General features: G+C 36.2%; 2 protein-coding genes across 3 annotated transcripts; both read left to right on the top strand.

The window, feature by feature from the left end:
• The first annotated feature begins 1224 nt into the window (after positions 1-1224).
• Positions 1225-7098, top strand: LOC104890185 (phosphoglycolate phosphatase 1A, chloroplastic). 2 transcript variants are annotated; one of them, XM_010675576.4, is made up of 12 exons: positions 1225-1607; positions 2880-2947; positions 3092-3184; positions 3255-3326; positions 3710-3781; positions 4484-4543; positions 4672-4724; positions 5775-5872; positions 6072-6171; positions 6416-6519; positions 6609-6719; positions 6842-7098. In XM_010675576.4, exons 1-11 carry the CDS (start codon positions 1325-1327, stop codon positions 6713-6715), a joined length of 1110 nt encoding a protein of 369 aa, XP_010673878.1. In that variant the 5' UTR covers positions 1225-1324; the 3' UTR covers positions 6716-6719; positions 6842-7098. The 2 variants fall into 2 exon arrangements, with proteins under 2 accessions (XP_010673878.1, XP_010673877.1); XM_010675575.4 differs by having other exon boundaries at positions 6609-6733.
• A 1544-nt stretch (positions 7099-8642) lies between these two features.
• LOC104890186 (probable E3 ubiquitin-protein ligase ARI8) lies at positions 8643-22394 on the top strand. The gene is made up of 15 exons (XM_010675577.4): positions 8643-9241; positions 13339-13463; positions 13688-13793; positions 13998-14088; positions 15687-15859; positions 16382-16486; positions 16625-16713; positions 18133-18240; positions 18459-18549; positions 18656-18745; positions 20038-20085; positions 20840-20911; positions 20984-21083; positions 21161-21287; positions 21578-22394. Exons 1-15 carry the CDS (start codon positions 9074-9076, stop codon positions 21840-21842), a joined length of 1758 nt encoding a protein of 585 aa, XP_010673879.1. The 5' UTR covers positions 8643-9073; the 3' UTR covers positions 21843-22394.
• Positions 22395-22524: the final 130 nt, after the last annotated feature.

The raw sequence follows: 22524 nt of genomic DNA, 5'->3' as shown, positions 1-22524 counted from the left end.
CCTCAGTCGATCATCCACGTCGATTGGGTTCCTCCTCCTCCTCAAATTATTAAGCTCAACTTCGATGGATCCGTTAAGAACAACTTTGCGGTTGCAGGATTTATCTTGCGCAACCACCACGATCATATGATAATGGGTCAAAATCACAACCTTGGTTAGGCTCCAAGTTATAGCATAGGTCACGGTTCTTCAAAAGGGCATCATCCTTGCCCTCCAAAACGATGCAAAGCATATACACATTGAACATGATAACCTACTAGTCATGCATGAGTGTGTTAAACAACATCTAGAACGCTTCTTGGCAAATCCATTTAATCACCAAAGCTATGTAATCGCTTCTTAATCAGTTTGACTCCTTCCAGCTCAAACATGTCTACAAAGAGGCAAATAAGATAGCGGATTGGATAGCCAATTTTCAGTCTTCTTTGAAATTTGATTTTTGCACTTCATTGTCAACTCTTTTGTGATTTTTGTATCATATAGGAAAATGTTGTTGCTATACTAAAGAATATTGAGTACTAATAAAGATAGATTAGTAAATTTACAAGTTATTATCAACCTCTCAACACTACCAGAACAAAGGAACAACGCTATTATAAATTAATTTCATAATTATCCGTGTCTAATCATCAAATCTTAACATAAAACAATGACGAACATGTCCTTATAAACCTGCTATAGCCTATAGCCTACTTATTTTGTTTTTTGGATGATCCGTTTTGACTTTTGATACTATTCACATGTGTAACTTTGACTATCTTTTGTGATTTGTACTTAAGGATAAATATAGTCATATGAGATATTGTCACATTCGTCTCAAGTATATTTTCATAATATCAAATTTTTTGTAATTTTTTCTTATTGATACTTAGAGATATAAAAGTTTAAAATAGTATACTGACATGTGTGTCCAATGAAAACAAGTCAACCAAAAAAAACAGAGGTAGTATAACCAACACCTATCGCAGGTCAGTCAACCCAGCTACACAAGTCGACGCTTGAGAGTAAGGGATATAAGAAAATCCATACTTGCAAAGACAAATAGGTAATGAAATTCAAACTTATTACCTTAAAGTTACAAGGTGAATTTCCCATCACCTCTACCAAGCGAGCTTGGTTACTCCATGGACAACATAGATGTGGTAGAGACTAGAGGACCCACACTCTCAAAGGATATAACAAACACTAGCCACTCACATTAAACCAAATCACCAACACACACCCCGCCTTTTTTTCCAAAAAACTTAACGGCCACAAAAACCGTCTTCTGACATCAACTCAGAATCATCATTCATTGTGTGGGTGTTTTTGTTGCTCAGAGAAGATGCTGAAAACTACTAGTAGCTGTAGTAGCAGAGCAGCTATTTCTCTAGCCCCAAATTCTCTTTCCAAAACCCTAATTTCTTCCAATTTCGTCGTCAAACCTAGAAATCTCTCCTATTTTTCCCGCCAATCTCTCCATTTTCTATCCCTCAAATGCTACAACAATAGAAAGTTTAACAGTAATAGAATGGCGAAGAATTTCTCCCCTCGTGCTTCAGCTCAGCAATTGAAGAATCCTGACGAGCTAATTGATTCTGTTGAGACTTTCATTTTCGACTGCGATGGTATGACCATAAGATTCATCTCCATTATTGTTCTTTTCTTAATGTTTTGAGGGAAAATTATTATGCTATGAATTTTGTTTCTTTATTACAATTATATGATTTGCGGTTCGAGTAAAATCTTCGATTATATCAACTAAACTAGGTGACATTTGCGGACTTATTTGATTAGGATTGGATAGGTAAGTAATATGTTGGGGTGTTTAGAGTAGGAGGGGGCAACAATGCTAGATCAGTACTCTTTTAGGTATTTTTGTAAGATTAATGGTTGAATGTCGAATACTAATACGTATTATCTTATTGCTAAATTAGTAAGTCTCGCGTAAGACAGTCTTACCATAAAATTTAGTGTAAATCTATCTCATTTTGTTCCGTAAGAGGTCACTTTGTAAATGAAAGGGGTTACTCTTAGATAATGGGTCACCCCGTGTCATAAAGGGGTCACTTGTATTATAAGTGATCTCTTGAGGACAACAAGTTACCCACGTCTTACCATAAATCATGGTAAGACGGTGTTTTATGAGACTTAGGATTGCTAAATTGCATCCTAAAGTAAATAGTTTTCTTCATAGCATATTAGCATGGGTATTAAATTCGTTTTCAGTGTATGCAAATAAATTAAAGGTTGAGACATAAAGTATGCCATGGTGGTCACTTTATTAGACTCCGTGAATGATTAGTGGTACCTTTTCTCTTCAAGATAGCTTGATTTGGAAATCGGAACTTAGCTGAGGAATCAGAGTGTGAGTTTCATGCTAGTTTATAAGTAAGTAAGATTGTGTCAAGTATTTAGAAATGGAGAAAGTATATATTGTTAAACACTATCTTATAGACGTATAGTGTGCATCATGGATAGCGTAAGAGAAGAGGTATATACAACATAAGTTGATTGTCAAAGAATTTAGATTTATGCTAATATTTAAGGCATTGGTCTCAGTATTAGATGGTCAATGTTCCTGATACCTTTTCTTCCTTTTCTGTTTAGATTTTTTTTTTTTTCTGGTTGGGGGAGGGATGCTGAAACATGGATCCTTATATGTGTTCGTGTATCAGTTGTCTGACTTTGAAAGAGAGAACAGGTATTAATTACCTTATAAAATTGGGGAGTTCTACCATTGTTGGTTTGTTGTATGATGGAACTTCACTTTCTTTTATAAACGGTCTAGATCTTCTACTCCTTCATGAGCTTATTATGAAAGATGTTAAGAAAGCAATTGATAGATTAACAAAAATGAGCTTCTTGTGAAAGATGATAACACATCTCTGTGTGTGTAGGTGTTATATGGAAAGGGGATAAACTAATTGATGGAGTCCCAGAAACACTTGATATGCTGCGGTCAAAGGTTTGTAGATTTCAATTGTTACGCCTGGCCCTGAGCAGTAATTTATCTACTTGCTTTGGATTACAGGAATATTCTGCGAGTTTGAGGAAGAACAGTTCTTTTTACATTTTCTTAGCACACTCAATAACTTTTCTCCTTCTACAGGGAAAACGACTGGTTTTTGTGACCAACAACTCAACCAAGTCTAGGAAGCAATATGGAAAAAAGTTCGAGTCACTTGGGCTTAGTGTCAATGAGGTTAGTTCTCGGTTGGATGGTTCAACTTTTTGTGAATTTGTATTCCTAATTCATGACACTCTTCTTTCAGGAGGAAATTTTTGCATCATCTTTTGCTGCTGCAGCATACCTCAAATCAATTGATTTCCCGAAAGATAAGAAGGTATGCCTCTGAGATGACTTCTAGCTTTCTGCAATGAGATAGTGGTATTTGCCAAATTATAAGAACTGATGTGACTTGAATATGTCATTAACAGAGGCCTGAGATTGAGGAGTCTTTAGGTAGATTTCAATTCAACTCTGTGGTGACATCTTTGATTTGTTTCTGAAGACTTAAGGACTAGATTTGGCTATATATCACAAAGTACAGTATAGGTCCGATCAAGTTTGCTGGGGATGTTATTTGAACCATCTCCGTTGTATGGTTTTTGTTTCATTTTGTACATACGAGGGTCATGGCTCATGACTTTACAATTTACCAATAGTTTCCTTCTTATAATCAATCACTTTAAGTTATTACGCTTATTGAAAATTATTGCTTCACAGGTTTATGTAATAGGCGAGGATGGCATCTTGAAGGAGCTAGAGCTTGCTGGATTTCAACACCTTGGTGGTCCGGTATATTTATCCTTTCTTTATAGCGTAAATTTGCGGACATTGGATAACATGCTGAACAGCCTATGCAGTGTAAAAGTTCATGTTATTCCAAGTAACATATGTGAATCTAATATGTTATGCTTTGGGAAATCAAATGACAGAATGAGCTATCTATTGAGCTAGTGTAGAAGCTCTACAGGCAAAGTCTTCATCTTGTTATCTAACTTTAATATGAGATAAATGCAACATAGTCGCATAAGTTTCAGATTTCTGACAGTTTGTTCGTTAACTTTTGTTATTGTCAAAGTTCACCATGTACTAGGTCTGTAAGTCAGGATTGAAGACTGAACTTTCTTCCTTATCATTTATGAGACAAAAACAACAGTCACAAAGGATGAGGTTTTTGGTACTTGTTTATACAAGATTTCCCTTATTACTTGTCAAAGTTGGCCCTGCACTAGGTTTGCATCAAAGATTGTACTTTTAACTTATGCTTTATGTTATTGGAGGACGGAGTGACCTTGCTTTTTCAGAAAAGAGACACTACTTCTTGTACCCATGATGCATCTACTGCTTTATAGAAGAACTTTTTCAAAAATCTGCATTAAAGATGATAAAACGTGCAACATGCTTGTCATGTGCTTATCAAGTCTTGTTTGTATGTTCATCATCATTCCTCATGGATGTGAAAATCACAGTTATATCTGTATTTTTCTTGTGCAGGAAGATGGCAGTAAAAAAATAGAACTGAAGCCTGGTTATCTGATGGAGCATGATGAAAATGTAAGACCTTTCTTCCAGACTTTCTCTGGAACTTTATCGTGACCATAGTTTTGTATTCACAATTGTGGTTAAATTTGTTTCTTTATCCTTGATGTCTTGCTTATACATCACTTCTTCAACCATTGTAGGTTGGTGCAGTTGTGGTTGGATTTGATCGATACTTTAATTACTACAAAGTCCAGTAAGTTGCTTTTAATTATTACTTCTACTTTCTAGAGTTATCAGATATCAACTTTTCTGGCCAATCCCCATGTCAACAGGGGTAAAATAAAGTGGTGAAATGTGAAAAATAGAAGCTAGGAGAACATCTGAGACACACTGCCTATCTTCCTGTACAGCTTGAAAACTCTCCTGGAATTTTAGCTCTTGTTAACTCTGAGTGAATACCAACTGAGTCGGTGGTTTTCTTTAAAAAAGAATTCTTTCATCTTGGAAATAATTACCGTGCTTCGCCTAGGAAGTAGAAAGTGATTTACGTTACTTTATCCATGTAACAAAGCTGTTTATTAATCAGAAGTGGTTACCAAAGAGATATTTACTCGTCATCTCACCCTGAGTTGCTCTTAAATGTAGGACATAAAGGACTACCAAATAATTAGTATGATAGACTCGAAACTTTACATCAGTATGATTGACCGGGAACTTCAGATCAGCATGGTATTACCTGGAATCTCTGAGAAACTTGGTTAGTTGGAGCTCTAGATACCCAGAGACATAATGCTCCCAAGTTCCAAACTTATGCTTGTTTGTTTGTATTGTTTAAATTCGAGTTTAAGGCAGCATTTATCAAGAGCTTTGGACTTTCAGTAACTATATCAAGAGCTTACTACTGTCTTACATAGCACAAAGTCCAAGATATCATCCCTGGCACTTATCAATGGCTAATGCAGCTTTGGTCCTCCTTATAGCAATGTTGCTTGCTACTCCCTCCGTTTCATTATAATCTACACATTACACTTTTCATGCATGTCAATGCAAAACTTTGAGGACATATATCTTTAGTTTTGTATTTGTAAAAATTATAAAAAGTACATATTAATAAAATACATGTTATGATGAATCTAACAAGATCCCACATGACTATGTTTTCATCCACGTATAAATCACAAATGATGGTCAAAGTGAAATTTGTGAATAGTGTAAAATATCAAAGTATGTAGATTAAAATGAAACGGAGGGAGTACTAAGCAGTACCTTTTAATCTAGTATCTTTTCTTTTCATTGTCTTCAGGTATGGAACACTATGTATCCGTGAAAATCCTGGGTGTCTCTTTATTGCTACAAATCGTGATGCCGTTACTCATCTTACAGATGCTCAGGAGTGGGCAGGTTTACCTTTCTCCAATCACTTGATAATGCATACAGCATACACATACTCTTACATACACTTTACTAGGAATATAGGGTGCATGGCTTTGAATCTTTGGTGTTATAAGAGTCACCACAGTAAAACTTTGTTCGACATGTCCTCTACATCCTATGGCCTGCAGAATTAACGGTAGTCTTGCTTCCTTGCTTTTTATATCAGGTGGTGGTTCAATGGTTGGAGCTCTTTGTGGATCTACTCAGCGAGAGCCCGTTGTTGTAGGGAAGCCCTCTACTTTTATGATGGAATATGTCGCAAACAAGTATGTGACCCACATTCTCTCTTTTTTTTTTTCTAGTTATCTATTTTACGAGGCATTTTCTCTGAAGATGCTTTATTCATGTGGTTCATGTACTTTTCATTGCACTAAATTACATTCATCCATGTAAAGCTTTCACCAGAAAATCCTCGCATAAGGGTATACACTTCGAATCTGGAGCAAGCATATCATAAGTCCAGATTCTCACATGTCTAATACTAACCACTTTGATCATCTCAAATGATAGGTTTGGTATTTCCAAGTCCCAGATATGTATGGTTGGGGACAGACTGGATACTGACATACTGTTCGGACAGAATGGTGGCTGCAAAACACTTCTTGTTCTATCAGGTAACTGTCATGTGCAGTCGTCTTATGCAAAATTGTCGATTCTTCTATGCATTACATAACTATATCTTCATGATCTATCTGTAATAAAGGTGTGACTAGTTTGGAAACACTTCAAAGCCCCAACAATTCTATCCAGCCAGATTTTTACACCAACCAGATCTCGGACTTTCTTTCACTTAAAGCTGCAACTGTTTGAGCATGTAAGCTTCAAAAGGTGTTCTTCCTGGCACTTTAAGCTAATGAACTTGGCATGTTGAGAAGAACAGTAACAATAAATCTAAATGATAATTTATGCTAAGCTTGTTTCATCAAAATGATGCAGGTTACGAGGATAACGTGAACACCAATAAATCCGATCTATAAGATATATATGTATTTGAAATATCGAAATATGCTTCCAGCTGATTTTTCAAGCACAGGAGGCTTCCACTTTCCAGGGAAAGCTGCTCGAACTCCAGCATTGTAGTTTACCATTCAATTTTTACTAATTTCTTTTCCACTTGTATGATAACTGTATATGCTGAATTCAACATATCTTCTTTTTCTCGATTGAGTAAATAAGATTAAATCTATTACAGAGCTCGGAAAAAATATTAATACACGCAAACTTGCCCAAGAAATAGGCTGCTTTTGTTGGATACTCGAACTCAGTTGCAAAAAATTTGTTCACCTGCTGCTGGTTGCTTTAGTGCTAGTCACTCTACATAATTTGAAGTTCAGTAATTTTGTGTGGTGCTCAGCATTGTTCGTGTCGAACCGACCTGTTCAATTTGAACAGAATTAGTCCAAGAGAGAACACATAGAAGGGGATTCGGATTTCGGAGTGTGACTGAAATCTACTTACACCAGGTGGTGTCTCCTTGGCTATATTTTCTGTCTTCTGCAGCAGTTTTTTGAAACCTTATGAGGAGTGCTGAGTGCACCATAGATTATGCGCAACTTCTCTTAAGCAACTCCTCCAATCGGGCTAGCAATATGTACATCTATTCGCCTCACGGCAAACATGTCTTGGAATCTTCTTTGTGGAAGCATTATTCATCGTTTGAGGACTCTATAATATTTATACATCTTTGTGTAGTTTCATTGGTCAATAAACTAACAATAACACCAGATATCAAGTTCAATGATAACTTCGGTACGAAAATTGTAACAGCATGATTCTGATTAATAGAAAGTGTGATACATCGTCATTTTTTTTTTAAGACACGAAGAAATCCTCTGTGTTGGCCTCGCTCGCACAAGGTCCTCACTCATTGGAGGCCCATTATAAGCCAAAGACTCTCAACCCTCTCCTCTCTTGAATCCCAAGCAAATACTTGAGTTAGGAATTAAATTTTGCTGGGAACGATAGAAAAACTCATTACTTAAGTTAATTCCAATTCATGATACACATTAACTTCATAATAGATGGTTTAAGTCTAAATGTTTAAGGTGTAGGCTACAAATGTTGTATAATGAACACGGTGTACATAAAATAAGATATGAAAGAGGTGATGGACTTGTAAGCAACTTCATGGCCCCACGAAAGGGGTGAAAGATATATAAAATGTGCAGTTAAGTAGAAAAAGTATATAATAAAATTTGTAAAATGTACAATCAACAATTTTTCCATAAATGAATAGTAAAAGTGTCGAAACAACTTTCCCTTCTACTTTTTCTTCCCTCATTCCCATGCTAAATTCATGTTTTAGTACCTTGTACAACACCTTTTGCCATTTAATCTGTATAAATACTAATTAAAATGATTAATATATAGTTTCTTTCCGACGCACATGCTACAACATGTTAATACTAAGGTGCACCTCAACACAAAGGAAAGAAAGGCCATCACCATTCGATACACAAGATAAACTAAGTAAGAGTGCGTTTCGTTCCTTTGAAAAAACCTGAACTTATCTGAATTGAACTTAGTTGAACTTTTCGAATATTATATTAGACCTAATCAGACATAATCTAAACTTATCCTAAAACTTACTCCCCCCGTCCTTTATTAGTTTACTTATCCTCGAGTATTTCTTAAGTTGGAAAGAAGACACCAAGTAGCTGTTAAAACTTGACAAATTCACAATTTATTCCCCCCATTTCTTTTATTCTTTACCTCCATAAAAAGGCAAAATACCCAAAACCATCTTTCTTTTCTGTCTGTCGTATGATTCTCTCTCTTCAGAGACAACAAGAGTAATACTTTCTTTCTTTCTCACATTCATCACTTCCCCATTATTCATTTTCTCCACCTTTCCCCTTCTCTCATTTTACACCAACAAACCACCTTCTTCTCTCTCTCTCTTTCTCTCTCCTCAATCTTCGAGATCTTAACTTCTCCTCAATTTCTTGATTTCTATACTCTAAATTTCGCAAATTCAGCGAAAAGATTTTCCGCCTTCATTTGCTTCGATATCTCACCCCTAAATTCTAGGGTTTCTATTTATTAATTTATCAAAATCCGAACGAAAGTAGGTGGAATTTGTATCGTTTGATTGAAGCAAAATTTGGTGAACACAAAAAGTTTTTATTTGCTAGGTTAAGAGAAATTTTGGTTGATTTCAATATAAAAATGGATTCAGAAGATGACATGCATGATGCGAATGATTTGGAATCTTTAGAAGATTTCTACAGTGGAGATACCGCAATCGATTCCGATGATGCTGCTGATGGCGATTATGAATTCATTGATAATGATTCCGAAGATGATTATGATGATTCCTCTTCTCATCGTAATCAGGTTAGCTTCGCTAATTTTTTTCTTTCTAAGTTTGTTCTTATTTGTTCATCTGATGTAAATTGTGATTTTTGTGGTTTTGAGTGTTATTTGGAAGTTTTCGCTCAAAATTTTTGGTTCCAGCGTATCGTGTATGTGTTAGTTTAGTTTTAAGTTTATGAAGTATATACTTAATTCAGTTTATTAGGTATAAATTTGTAAGGAATTATTGAATTGTTAGTGTTAAGTTTATGAAGTATGTTATATGTAGTTAATTCAGTTTATTAGGTATAAATTTGTAAGGAATGATTGAATTGTTAGTTTTAAGTTTATGAAGTATCTACTTATTCAGTTTATTAAATATAAATCTGTAAGGAATTATTAAATTCTTAGTTTTAAGTTTGTGAAGTATCTACTTAGTTCAGTTTTTAGGTATAAATGTATAAGGAATTCTTGAATCGTCGATAGTACTCTTAGCTTTGTGGTGTTTTAGTGGTATATACTATATATAGGTTGAATCTTGTGGTGGAATTAGGGAAAAAAAAGGCAGCCGCGTTGTTGCGAAAACGGCTTGTAACGGAAATGGAACATTTTGCGGCCGACGCGGCGTTTAAAAATTCACATTAAAATGTTTTAACCTTATTTGCATTGTTTTAATTTATGAAACATTACTACAACATAATACAATCAAATCTATTAGAATATCATGTTTCATCAACTATATAGTTAAATCATAAAAAAATTTGGCTAATGTTTGAAAAGAACGAATATAACGGGGATAAAAGCGTTCTAACGTGGCGATTTCGCGTTATGGAACGGACAAAGCGGCTAGAAGTATGTGAATTTAACGGGATTTTGCGGAATGACAAATCCAAAATCCGTTACGTTACAGATTGGCCGTTCTGTGACGGAATGGGAGAGTTTTAATTCCCTGGGTGGAATGGCTTGAGAATAAGCTGTACGGTGTATTTAAGTCATATTAGAGAGTGAAATCAGTTGGTTTGGGGTGCATTAGGATCATATGATCTTTTTTTTAAGCTCTTTGATATTTGGGAATGATAGAGGTTGAGTTTCTGTTTGCATGGGGGCCGAGAAGCGAATGGGAGTTGGCTGGGTCCATCAGCAGAACATTCACATCTAAAAGCTTCAACTTTCTGAAGTGGATGGTTGGTATTGTCCTATTTGTTTCCTAAGTTTGGTGGTGTTGGCTGTAAACGAGTCTATGTTTGTGTGTAGGAGTGTCGATTAAAATTGTGCTTCCTGCTTATAGTTTTGGACTGATGGAAGAGTATCGGTGGTTTTATAAGTATTGTACTCTAAAGTTCAGAGTGGAAATGCTTGATATTGGTTGAGTGTAGTATTGCATTAATTGAGCATAACTACTTTGGAATTTATTTACATTTCAGGATTGTATACAACAGTAGGAGGAGTAATGTACGATGGTATCTTTATCTAGGGACATATATTTAAAGGACAACATATATCTTTGAAGAAATTAATGTGTTTGTCCTTAGTAAGCTTTCACTAGAAGTACGTATTGTCTGAAACTGAGTAAGTTATGTTCCTTTTTGGGACCATTTAGGATAGATAGAGCGAAATCCATGGAGGATCATATTTGTCTCTTTATATTTGTTAAGTTTTTTTGAAGCATTCTATATGTTTGTTTACATATATGGCATGTGACTAGGTAGAAAAGTCAGTAGACGAGCTTGTCTCAAGCAGATCAAGGTTATATTCTTTGTTTTGAGCCTCATCCGGTTTAGATTATTATAGTGACTTTTTATCTCAATCTCCCTTTCTTAAAAAGATGACGAACTTCTGTCTGCTAGTATACCTATAAATTTAGGTTGCTTTGTTGGTGCTAGTGTCTATTTTTATCAGTTTTTAAATATTTGTCTGCATCTGGATCAGGTTCCCTTTCTCCATTCACTTCATTTTTAATCTCAAGCCCCCAAGTTCACCTTCTTGAAACATAATTTTTGCAGTGGTACTCCATTTGCACTTTATCCCAGTTACGATGTGTAAGCAAGCTGTCATTTCATACCTGTGACTTGTTCTAGTTGTTCCATGAGACCTTTTCGCTAGGATGTGATGTTTGATACTTTGTTTGATGATTGATCTATAGCTAGGTCAGTTGTGACTCTCGTAAACTTACATAGTCCACCTATTGGCCATGTGTATGTGGTGTATCCATGTATGTAACTATGCAAGCTTATAGCTGTCATACAAGAGACACCTCAGTTGAATATTGTAACTGGACCTGATTAGTTATTCTTTCTTAATTGGCACCATTTGACTAGAATCTTAATGATTCTGTACACGTGAATTTAGCTTGTAAATCATTATTAGATATCTTTTGTATTATTAAATTTATCTTTTCTTCTCTCTTTTGATCTATAGTTAATTAGATATCATTATAAATTCAATTTCCGAATTTCCAACTAGAGTTTGATTGAAGAGGTATTATTATTGAGACGTTTCAATTTCTATGTTTCCAAGTTTGTCGACAATTTTTGAGTTGTATAACTAGTTATTAGGCCCGGGCTATGCCCCGGTAAGAAAATTTTCATTTATTAGTATTGTACTTTGATATAATAGCACTAAATACAACTTGGTCTAGTGGTTAAAACTTTAGTACATGAACTTGATGTCATGGGATCAAAACCTATACTATGCACTTTCTAATTTTTTTTATTGTACATGGATTACATGAACTAAAACTCCCTAGGGAGAGCGCCACGTGGCACCGTTCCTGATTTATGCACGCCTTTTAATATATTAGTATAGATTGGCTATTGTCATCGCAAATTATACCACTCCTAGAGGTTCCTCTCTTTTGTCAAAGGCAGAGGGGTTTCTGTAGCTACTTGTTGGTATTGTACTGGCTATACAAGGACCAGTTTAGGAACTTGGGCTGGGCTCAGCAATATTTTTTTTATGTCTTTTTTTTTTTTTTGATAATTTGGAGGTCTCAAACATACAACATTAAACTTAAGAGAGTCAGGAGAGGGGGAGGTCAGGAACGTAGGGAGGGGACTTTTGAAAGTTGAATAGAGCATGTGTTCTAGGCTGCTAGTTAATTAAGAGGTAAAGTTGCAACTTCCCTTGTCACAGGGTAGCAGGGGGATATGAGAAGTTGATCCGAGAGTGGGATGTGGAAGCTAGTGGATTTATCACTTGAGCCAAACACGCTCGAATACTAGGCTGCTAGTTGTGAGGTAAGAGATATTAACAAGTTTTCGTCTGTCGGTGCATTTAGTATTCCTTATTCATACAAGGACCAGTTTAGGAACTTGGGCTGGGCTCAGCAATATTTTTTTTATGTCTTTTTTTTTTTTTTGATAATTTGGAGGTCTCAAACATACAACATTAAACTTAAGAGAGTCGGGAGAGGGGGAGGTCAGGAACGTAGGGAGGGGACTTTTGAAAGTTGAATAGAGCATGTGTTCTAGGCTGCTAGTTAATTAAGAGGTAAAGTTGCAACTTCCCTTGTCACAGGGTAGCAGGGGGGATATGACAAGTTGATCCGAGAGTGGGATGTGGAAGCTAGTGGATTTATCACTTGAGCCAAACACGCTCGAATACTAGGCTGCTAGTTGTGAGGTAAGAGATATTAACAAGTTTTCGTCTGTCGGTGCATTTAGTATTCCTTATTCATGGGTTTCCCTGTATTGGATGTTTGTTTCATTCATATGGATTTGTAAAGGGAGAGAACCTGAATGATGCTGTATTATCATAGGATTCTTTTGTTGATATGGATTGGAAGCTGCTACTCCAATAGGTTAGGTAGATCTGTCCGTGCCAATCCCATATCACTGTGGACATTCAGACGTTCCATTTTGTCTTAGTAAGCTGCATAGCCTGCATTTGAAGGCTGGCATTAGTTTTTTTTGGCTCTTAGCTTGGTTATGATGTTCATATTGTATGCATGTTTGCTAGTTTGCTACAATTTGTGGTGGTCTTCCTGTTATCTTTTTTCATGTCAATTGACCTTGCCATCATAAGTGTTTTTTTTTCCTGTGATCATTCTGGTGTAGAATGTTTGTTTTCCTATTGTTATATAGCCTTTTATCTTTTTGGCCGCGTTTTTAAATGTGTGATTGTGTGCCACTTATATACAGCAAAACTATACCATATTGAGTGAAGCTGATATTCGTCGATGGCAAGAGGATGACATCTCGAAGATCTCAACAGTGCTTTCAATTTCTAAGGTGGAAGCTGGCATACTTCTGCGCCATTATAATTGGTAAGTGATGCTATGATTCTTAAGCTACTTATGAAGCAATCACTTATGAATAAGAGCATCATGCTACTTTTCTGTCTTCTTCCTATTTCCACTAGCGATATTAGTTATTTTTTTTTTATTCGCAGCTGTTATTTAGCTTAAATGTCTATATTTGGTCTGAGCGAACCTGTAGGTGATGCATATCCTGGTGTCCTGATGAAACTTTTGCTTGTGTATCCTTGCAGGAGTGTCAGTAAAGTACATGATGAATGGTTTGCTGATGAAGAAAAGGTTCGCAACACTGTTGGTCTTCTGGAAAGACCTGTTGCTGAATTCCCGAATGCAAGAGAAGTATGTATTGTGTATAGTATAACAATATTTTAGTAGATTTTTGAGATTTTGTGTAGTATTTGAATTGTTGTGTGATCTATGGATTCTGGGATTGCTGGTCAACATGTGTGATCTATGGATTCTGGGATTGCTGGTCAACATGCTTGTCCGCAAACTTCTAGTCTTTCAAAAAAGTTACTCATGTCTATGTGCTTGATGGTACAGATGACTTGCGGGATTTGTTTTGAGGACTTTCCAAGTACTATGATGAGTACCGTTGCATGTGGCCACCCATTTTGTAACTCATGTTGGGCAGGTTTGTTCTGATATCCTGTCCTATAGTTGCATAATTTGTTCTGAAACAACATATTTTCAAGTACTATACCGTTGCATGTGGCCACCCATTTTGTAACTCATGTTGGGCAGGTTTGTTCTGATATCCTGTCCTATAGTTGCATAATTCGTTCTGAAACAACATCTTTTCAAGTACTTTCCAAGTACTATGATGAGTACCGTTGCATGTGGCCACCCATTTTGTAACTCATGTTGGGCAGGTTTGTTCTGATATCGTGTCCTGTAGTTGGATAATTTGTTCTGAAACAACTGGATTGTCCATCTCATTAGATCTTCAAGTTCCCCTTCACTTGAAAAAGTGAATAAATATGATTTAAGGTGGAAAGTGGAAAAATAACGATGCATCTTTTTGTTGCATGTATTATTTATGTGTTAGTACATATCTGCAAGTGGGAAAGGTTTTGGGAGAGTATTTTTTACTCCTAATTGTGCAGATTTTTGACTAGTAACATATGCAGGTATGATTATTTTTACTGTATGCGGAATATTTCACCGTAAGGTTGTAGATTTTGGATATTATATTTAGGACAACAGCGGCTAAACCCATGTGATGCCCAGCTAAATGTAATGAAGAATACAAGCTACTTAATAATGTTAGATTGTTGATCAGGAATAACAGTGTCATTAGTTAATGAACTAATTTGACAACTAGCATTTTCATTAGATAATGGTAATTAAATTGATTTTTTCTAATCATGTTAGTTTATATTACTAAATATGTTGCATAACTTGCATTATTATTTAGGAAAGAATGAATTATTTTAGTTATTATTTTTAAATTAATGATCTTAGGTGGGCATTTTATGCTCCATACAATTTCCTTCTTCAAACACACGGGCTAAAAGAAGAAGAATATGAATATTCATTATTAATTTATTATCTTTTCAACATATCTATATATAAAGTTTGTTTGATTATATTTCATAGGTATCTTATTGAAATCATATTTCGAGCTGGTTATATGCAATATTATATAGAACTATAGAAGTGTAAGCCTTTGCTATATATCATACTTAATATCAAGTACAAGACTGCCTATGTAAAATAATGTCATTTCCTTACCCAAATGACTTTTTTTAATAATAGTAGGTTCCTACTTTTTACATAATTACTTTATAAACAATTATAATGTTCCAATTTTTTTTTTCCTCAAATCTAATCTATGACATGGCACTTTAGGTGGAGCACTCTATGCTTCCCAGAATAGCCTTTTTTTTGGTATATGCTATATTAGATTACTTCAAATTGTCACAATACTAACTATGTTGAAAAATTAGCTATACTATAATATTCCATGTTGTGTTAGATAACCTAAAGTTGGTTTATCCCAAAAGTTACTTTGCCTGCTTGGGCATCTAAGCATTTACAACCAGTTCCGTACTTGTCTATGACTAAAGCAATGTTAAGCAAAAGAAATAATTAGAGATTTTTTAGTTTTTTTTTTCTGTTACATACCTTCAGTTGCTTTGGCAATTTCTTATTTTCCTTTCTTGGCATTCTAGTTAGAATAGTGAAATTAGCTGAATGTGCTCCATCTGCTTCGTCCTTTTTTTGTGTTAGGTTACTTGGGTACATCCATTAATGATGGCCCTGGATGCCTGACGTTGCGATGCCCTGATCCATCATGTGCTGCGGCTGTGGGTCAGGACATGGTAAATATGCTGGCTTGTGAAGAGGACAAGGAGAAGTATGCTCGTTACTTTCTTCGATCATACATTGAAGACAATAGGAAGGTACATTTGGATAAAGTTTAGTTAGTACTTCTTTAGTGGTAGAACAATTTTGATGTTGGTTTCTTGTATAAGATGACATTTTAGTACTTGTTTAGTGGTAGAACAATTTCGATGATGGCTTCTTTATTTGGAGGCTGGTTTTATTTTGACTATTATGGTATGATATGTTGTTGGATTCTCAAGAGTTCCTCTGCTATACTGTGAGGGACAGATACTTGCTTGAGATTGTTTACCTATAGATCAATTTTAATTGTAAAAAAGCAAATAATAGATTCACCCAAATAGGTGGTGAGACTGTTGTGAAATTTTGTTATTCAAGATTTAAGAATAGTTTCATAATTCTATCCTCCTTGCTGGTGGGCATGTGATATATTATTGTATTGTTTCATGGTTGTCAGCTCTCGTGAAACCTCTCTATTAGGGTTCTGCAGCTCCTATCTTCTAGTTTCCAGTTATTATTTTGTGAACATTCTTTTTTCCTAGCATAGTTGTTACAAATGACAATATTGGGAAATTGTATAGGCCAAATGGTGCCCTGCTCCTGGTTGCGACTATGCGGTTGATTTTGTTGTTGGTAGTGGAAACCATGACGTGACCTGCCACTGTTCACATGGGTTTTGTTGGAATGTAAGTATCCTTCACTTTCTCTTATCTGTTATGGCTGTCCTGGATGATCATTTTTATTTGTAAAGAAGATTATCTTTTAAACAAGTAGTTCTTCCATCAAGTTCTTTTAGATCTTGAGATTTGATTTATGATATGCAGTGTACTGAAGAAGCTCATCGACCGGTTGATTGTGGCACAGTGTGCAAGTGGATTATGAAGAACAGTGCAGAGTCTGAAAACATGAACTGGTATGTTATAACAAGAAATCTTACTGGTTGATTTTGTCTTTAGTGGGGATTTTCTACAATGTGTAAGATTGTAATATATACTACAGATTGGTTCATTTCCTTCTGGTTTCTAACATGAACCACCCATTTTGTCAACCTGCACAATAAACACTTTTGTGTAGTAGTTGAGTAGATGAAATGAACTTTGCTCCAGAAACAATTGTTGAGGCCTCTGTTTTCTTTTGTGATTTGACTGATTATTCTTAAAATGTATAGGTTTGTAATTCGATTATTATGTTTGTGGAAGCACTGAAGACTTGATGTAATTTGTGGTGGTGCTGATGTGTTTTTGTCTTCACATTGTAAACCTATATTTCAGCAACATTGATTCCGAGAAAGGTTTATTAACAGTGTGTCAGTGTCCTTTTTATGAACTCTTGAAGTTTATGTGCGCACACCATAAGTTCTCCTGGATCAAAACTTGGAGTATCTCACGGTGGGATTTGAGTATACGTTGAAAAGGTCAATGAGGTGGTGCCTCATTGCCCTTGAGATCGTAATTCATGCTGATTTATTGGTGAACTTGGCCAAGATAACACCAATGTCTCTGAGGTGATGGTTATTTGTGCTCAGAGGTTTCTGTTTTCTTTTGTTTGCATGGATCTACTGGTTTGCCAATGAAGCAACTTTTACATATGGCTAGGCTAAGCACAATGCAGAAGGAAAAGCTTAGTAAAGGAAGGCCATGGACACAAAATGCTAGCAGTTATCAAGGAGATGAATCTTGCATGATTCTCCTCAAATATTAAGGGGGGGAAAATGAGTGTTGAGCATTATGTAGAATTTTTCCCCACCTGTACGGCTGTACCACTGCCTCAGAACAGAGACTTTAATTTTGAAGAGAAGGTGGTTAATGTTAAAAATTTGTTTTTTTTTTAGAAAAACTTTATAGTACTTTTACAACTCTTGTGTGATAGCACCATCTCTTACACTTGGCTGTCTAGGTTTTGTCCAGTTGCAAGTAACTTATGATAGAGAAATGAGTGGTATGTCTCGAGAGTGATGTACATGTTGGTGGATGTAAATTGATTGAGTTAGATTGATGGTGAATGTGAATTGGGATTTTGCTTTGTAGTGAGCGAAGTCTGGAATTGCGGATCTTCATAGTCAAATTTCTGTTCTTTGTGCTTTTATGTAATGTAATGATTTCTAGGGTCAGGTCCCTCATCGTGGTGTTTCCCGGCAAGTGGCAATTGCTTGTTTCTCATGCTTTTGTGTGCAGCTGGGTTGGTGTCAAAATTTTAACTGCTAGGTGTTTTCTGCTTCTATTTTACTTGTAGAATGATTTGTCCTCACCCCACCTGTGTATATTATTGTTGGAGTTGCTCCTCTTTAACTGAAAAAGTAGTCACCATTGTTGAAATGATGTTTCTGTGATAGGATATTGGCCAACTCCAAACCATGCCCAAAGTGCAAGCGTCCGATCGAGAAAAACCAAGGATGTATGCATATTACGTGTACGCCTCCCTGTAAATTTGAATTTTGCTGGTAAGGTTATTGTACTCATCTGCACAGCCTTTCTTTCATTACCTGGCCATGCTTCTGTTTCTTCCTACTGCATTTTTTCTTCTGTTGTCATTATGGAAGTGGTGAATTAGTAACCTCACCTCCCTCCCCCAAGTATAAAAGGAAGAAAAGAGAGGGAAATAGTGGGGAAATTTTAAAAAGAATGTAATATGACTGGATTTAGTTTTTCTACCTCGCAGGCTTTGTCTTGGTGCTTGGTCTGAACATGGTGAGAGGACAGGTGGTTTCTATGCATGTAATCGCTATGAAACTGCAAAGCAGGAGGGAGTGGTAAGATGGCATGTTCTATTTTTTGGTGATACATCTGTTCTTGTTTGAGGCTACTTAGGTGGCATCCATTTATATTGATTTTATATACTTTCCTGTTTTGTTACAGTATGATGAGTGCGAGAAACGTAGAGAGATGGCCAAGAATTCGTTAGAGAGATATACTCATTATTATGAACGTTGGGCGAGCAACCAATCGGTATGTACCGGGTTACCGGCTTATCAAACGCCACCTTCTAATTTTTGTGGTTATATTTGAACTTTTTTTTTTTGGCTGGGATGAATGCTTTCTACCTAAGCCTTTCTGACTCCTGTATGGTCAGCCAGATGTAGATATGCATGTAGTAACAGATATGAAAGTGGGGAGTTATAATCATTGTCTCTTTTGTTCTTTCAGTGATCTTTCTTTCTTATATTTTTCCGTTCACCTCTCTATTCCTTCCATCTCCCCCCCCCCTCCCCCTCTTACCTAATCTATTTCACTTTTTATCTTTTGTTATGACCGTTTTCTAAATAAGCGAATTTCCTTTGAGGTCGAAGCCAGATTAGGATCTTTCTTATACAACATTGTGACTAATACACGGCAATGATAGGACACGATGAGTAATAAAAGTTGCAATAAATTATTTTTCAGAAAGTCCTGATAATTTAGGGGGTAGTAGTTGGCTATTAAGAATGATTATAATAAATTGTTCCCTATATAGAACTGATAAAAGTGGAACTAAATACAATATGCAATGGTAAGAAGAAGGATAGTTTAAGAAATTAGACAATGAAGATATAAGCTAGAAATTGAACCTCCAAAGTTGGCTATTAAGAATGATTATAATAAATTGTTCCCTATATAGAACTGATTATAGTGGAACTACATACAATATAAAATAGTGAGAAGAAGGATAGTTTAAGAAATTAGACAATGAAGATATAAGCTAGAAACTGAACCTCCAATGTGGTCATGCATGTGATGAGGGGAGAGAGGTTCTTCGAGCATTGTCTGATATGACTAAATATTGAGACATAGAGGCCCCTCTTCTAGGTGTTTGCTAAGTGCCCATATTTCTCGTCAAAGGAAGGTGAAGGATAAGGCATGGATGATGGGCCTAGTCCTGCTTGCCTTCCTGCCTGATCACTCCTGTCAAGTTCTTTTTAGGTCCTTCTCTTTCTTTCTGTGGGATTTCAGCGTGAGCTTTCCGTATCTTCTTGGTGGCGTATTGGGGTCATTCTCTTGAGATGACTGGACTGTGCAATCCTCTTTTATGCTTCTTACCTCTCCAGTAAAGGGGATCTTCAATTCTCACCTTGTCACGAGTTATATTTTCTTAGTTGACCTTGTCATTTATTGTATTTTCTTAGTAATATTGTTATTTGAAATCTTTGTTTGGATTAGTAAATATCAGGATTATGGGGTTATTTATGGTTCTAATAGTTGCTCTTTTCTCTAGCTTCAAGTTCTATTCAGGCCTCTAAATTTCTTTTGATTTGCTTGTGCAGTCTAGGCAGAAAGCACTTCAAGACCTTCAGCTAATGCAAAATGTGCATGTAAGTGTCTTATTTTTTCCCGGTATCTCCTTTGCAGGTCTTCTTGTTTGGTTGTGATAGAAGGATAAGTTAGCACTGGTTTTGCAGGCTTTCAATGGCAAATAACTGGCATGGATAGTGTATATGATACACTTCCAAACATCAATGCATCTTAAGCTAGTGTTGCCTTTTTTTCAGAATGGAAATATCTAGAGCTATTATCAATCGATGTTGTAGAGCTTATATCTTATATCACATTGACAATCCTTCTGCCTTCTGATAATCATGTGTTGGGGGTAGAATCCTTCTTTTGCTTATATCTACTTCTAGTTTATAAGTAGGGTGTAGGTGGAAGAGCTCTTAGGGCTGGATGCGTTGGAGATAATTCGGTCAATATTTGTGGTTTCTTGCTATTAGGGTAGGACTATCCTCGTCTTCAATGCAACTGACGCACTGTATAGTGCATAAGGGTGGGTTGGTGACTTTTTGCTTCAATACCATTCAATCCCCTTTTCAATCGCAAATAAGTTCTAAGTTCTAACAGATAGTCACCTCCGCACTTCTCCCCTTCAAACAAAATATAATACTCAGAGAAACATGGGGAGTAGACTCCTTGTGTAATATGTAGTGTCACCTGAATTATATATTTTCTCCTCAAAGCTGGGAATACCTTCCATTAAAATGATCATGGGGGAAGTGTTGTTTGTTTGCTGACCGTTTAAATAGTTTTAAGCGGATTTGTTACTGAATTTTGATGATTTTCTGCATGCTGCAGCTAGAGAAGCTGAGTGACATACAGTGTCAGCCAGAGTCGCAACTAAAGTTTATAATTGAAGCATGGTTGCAGGTAGATTGTCTTTTTATTGTTTACTTTTTCAAATTTTTAGATGTTCTCTTATGAGTTTGGTTGTGCTTGCAGATTGTTGAATGTAGACGTGTCCTAAAATGGACATATGCTTATGGCTATTACTTGGCTGAGCATGAACACGCTAAGAGACAGTTTTTTGAGTATTTGCAGGGTATGCGATCTGGATCTGGTGTAGTACAGTATTGATAAGCCTTGTCACTTCTGCTGAGCTCTCTTTTTGGCCTACAGGTGAAGCAGAGGCTGGTTTGGAGCGACTTCATCAATGTGCAGAGAAGGAACTGCAAGTGTACCTTAATGCAGAAGGTCCATCAAAAGAATTTAATGAGTTTCGTACAAAGCTAGCTGGTCTTACAAGGTAATGTGATTACTAGATTGAGACTGATGTATACTCTTTTCTGTGCATTTGATCATTACATGGATTTGTCCAATTATTTTTACTGGTCTGAGTAGCTGTATGATATGCATCTGAATTGCGACCTGCTAGCCAATAGTAACAGTACATATATTTGTTGTTTCTTTTTGTTGCCTATGGGCTTGTGCTTTCCATTGTATGATGTCTTTTTGAGCTTGTGTACATTCATATGCTGCAACTTGTCAATATATCTTGTGTTTTTCCTGATGAATATACATGCATTTTGGTGACAGCGTAACAAGAAATTATTTTGAGAACCTTGTGCGTGCCCTAGAAAATGGTTTGTCAGATGTGGATGCACATGGTGCTTGCAGCCGAACGACGAGCTCGAAAAGCCTAGGTGGTAGGAGCAAAAGTGGAAGGGGCAAAGGCACGTCTTCAAAATCTGGTAGTTCTAGTAGAAATATTGATGATTCAAGTCATTGGTCTTGTGAACATTGTACATTTGCCAATGTTAGGTCTGCTACCATTTGTCAGATGTGTCATAATAGAAGGTGAACAGTCTCCTGTACTCGGACTCACCTGGAGGTAAAAAGTCGCTGGGCCATAATTTCATTGATGGCAATAATGGATGCCTAATGATCTCTTGTGGCTCGCATTTTCCCAACTTTCACATGCATGAGGTGGAAACCCGGATTCATACTGAATTAACAAGGGTCAATTTGGTTGGGGGAGGTACAACGTTTTTATGTTTCGATGTTAAATTTCGTGCTGTATATAGTTCCGTTTGTAGTTCCGTCTGCTGCATCTGCGTTGGGATCCTAACCAGCATTTAATGGGAACATTTGAATTATTTAGCTGTTAATTTGTACAATTGCCTAGGCCTTGCAGCCAGATTGTAATAGTTGAAAACAAAAATTTGTATAATAGCCTGAGCCCTTTAGCCAGGTTGTAATAGTAAAAAAAATGAAAATGTACTTGTAGCAAGCTGTTTTGGCTTAAGATGTGGCTTCTATTGGAAATTCTTATCTCAGATGTCTAGAAAACAAGCACGATATGTATTGGAGAGTCTTTCCTCTACTTCTAATTGATATATATGTATTTCAAGTATCAAGTTAGTGTTTTAATTGGTCATCTTAGTCTTTGTAAATTGCAATTTAGCAAATGCAATTACAATTACAATGCTGCTGCTTTCTTTTCCCTGTTTCGGGTGACATAAACGAAACATTTACTCTGCCCA

Source organism: Beta vulgaris, chromosome 4 (genome assembly GCF_026745355.1).
Source record: "Beta vulgaris subsp. vulgaris cultivar EL10 chromosome 4, EL10.2, whole genome shotgun sequence".
Lineage (NCBI taxonomy): Eukaryota > Viridiplantae > Streptophyta > Magnoliopsida > Caryophyllales > Amaranthaceae > Beta > Beta vulgaris.
This window is presented reverse-complemented; position numbering and strand designations above follow the sequence as displayed.

Coding starts and splice junctions, on each gene's coding strand:
- LOC104890185 (XM_010675576.4), top strand. CDS start 1,325: ATGCTGAAAACTACTAGTAGCTGTAGTAGCAGAGCAGCTATTTCTCTA. Junction 1,608..2,879: donor TTTCATTTTCGACTGCGATG/GTATGACCATAA, acceptor CTGTGTGTGTAG/GTGTTATATGGAAAGGGGAT. Junction 2,948..3,091: donor TTGATATGCTGCGGTCAAAG/GTTTGTAGATTT, acceptor CTCCTTCTACAG/GGAAAACGACTGGTTTTTGT.
- LOC104890186 (XM_010675577.4), top strand. CDS start 9,074: ATGGATTCAGAAGATGACATGCATGATGCGAATGATTTGGAATCTTTA. Junction 14,089..15,686: donor TTGTAACTCATGTTGGGCAG/GTTTGTTCTGAT, acceptor TTTTTGTGTTAG/GTTACTTGGGTACATCCATT. Junction 15,860..16,381: donor ACATTGAAGACAATAGGAAG/GTACATTTGGAT, acceptor GAAATTGTATAG/GCCAAATGGTGCCCTGCTCC.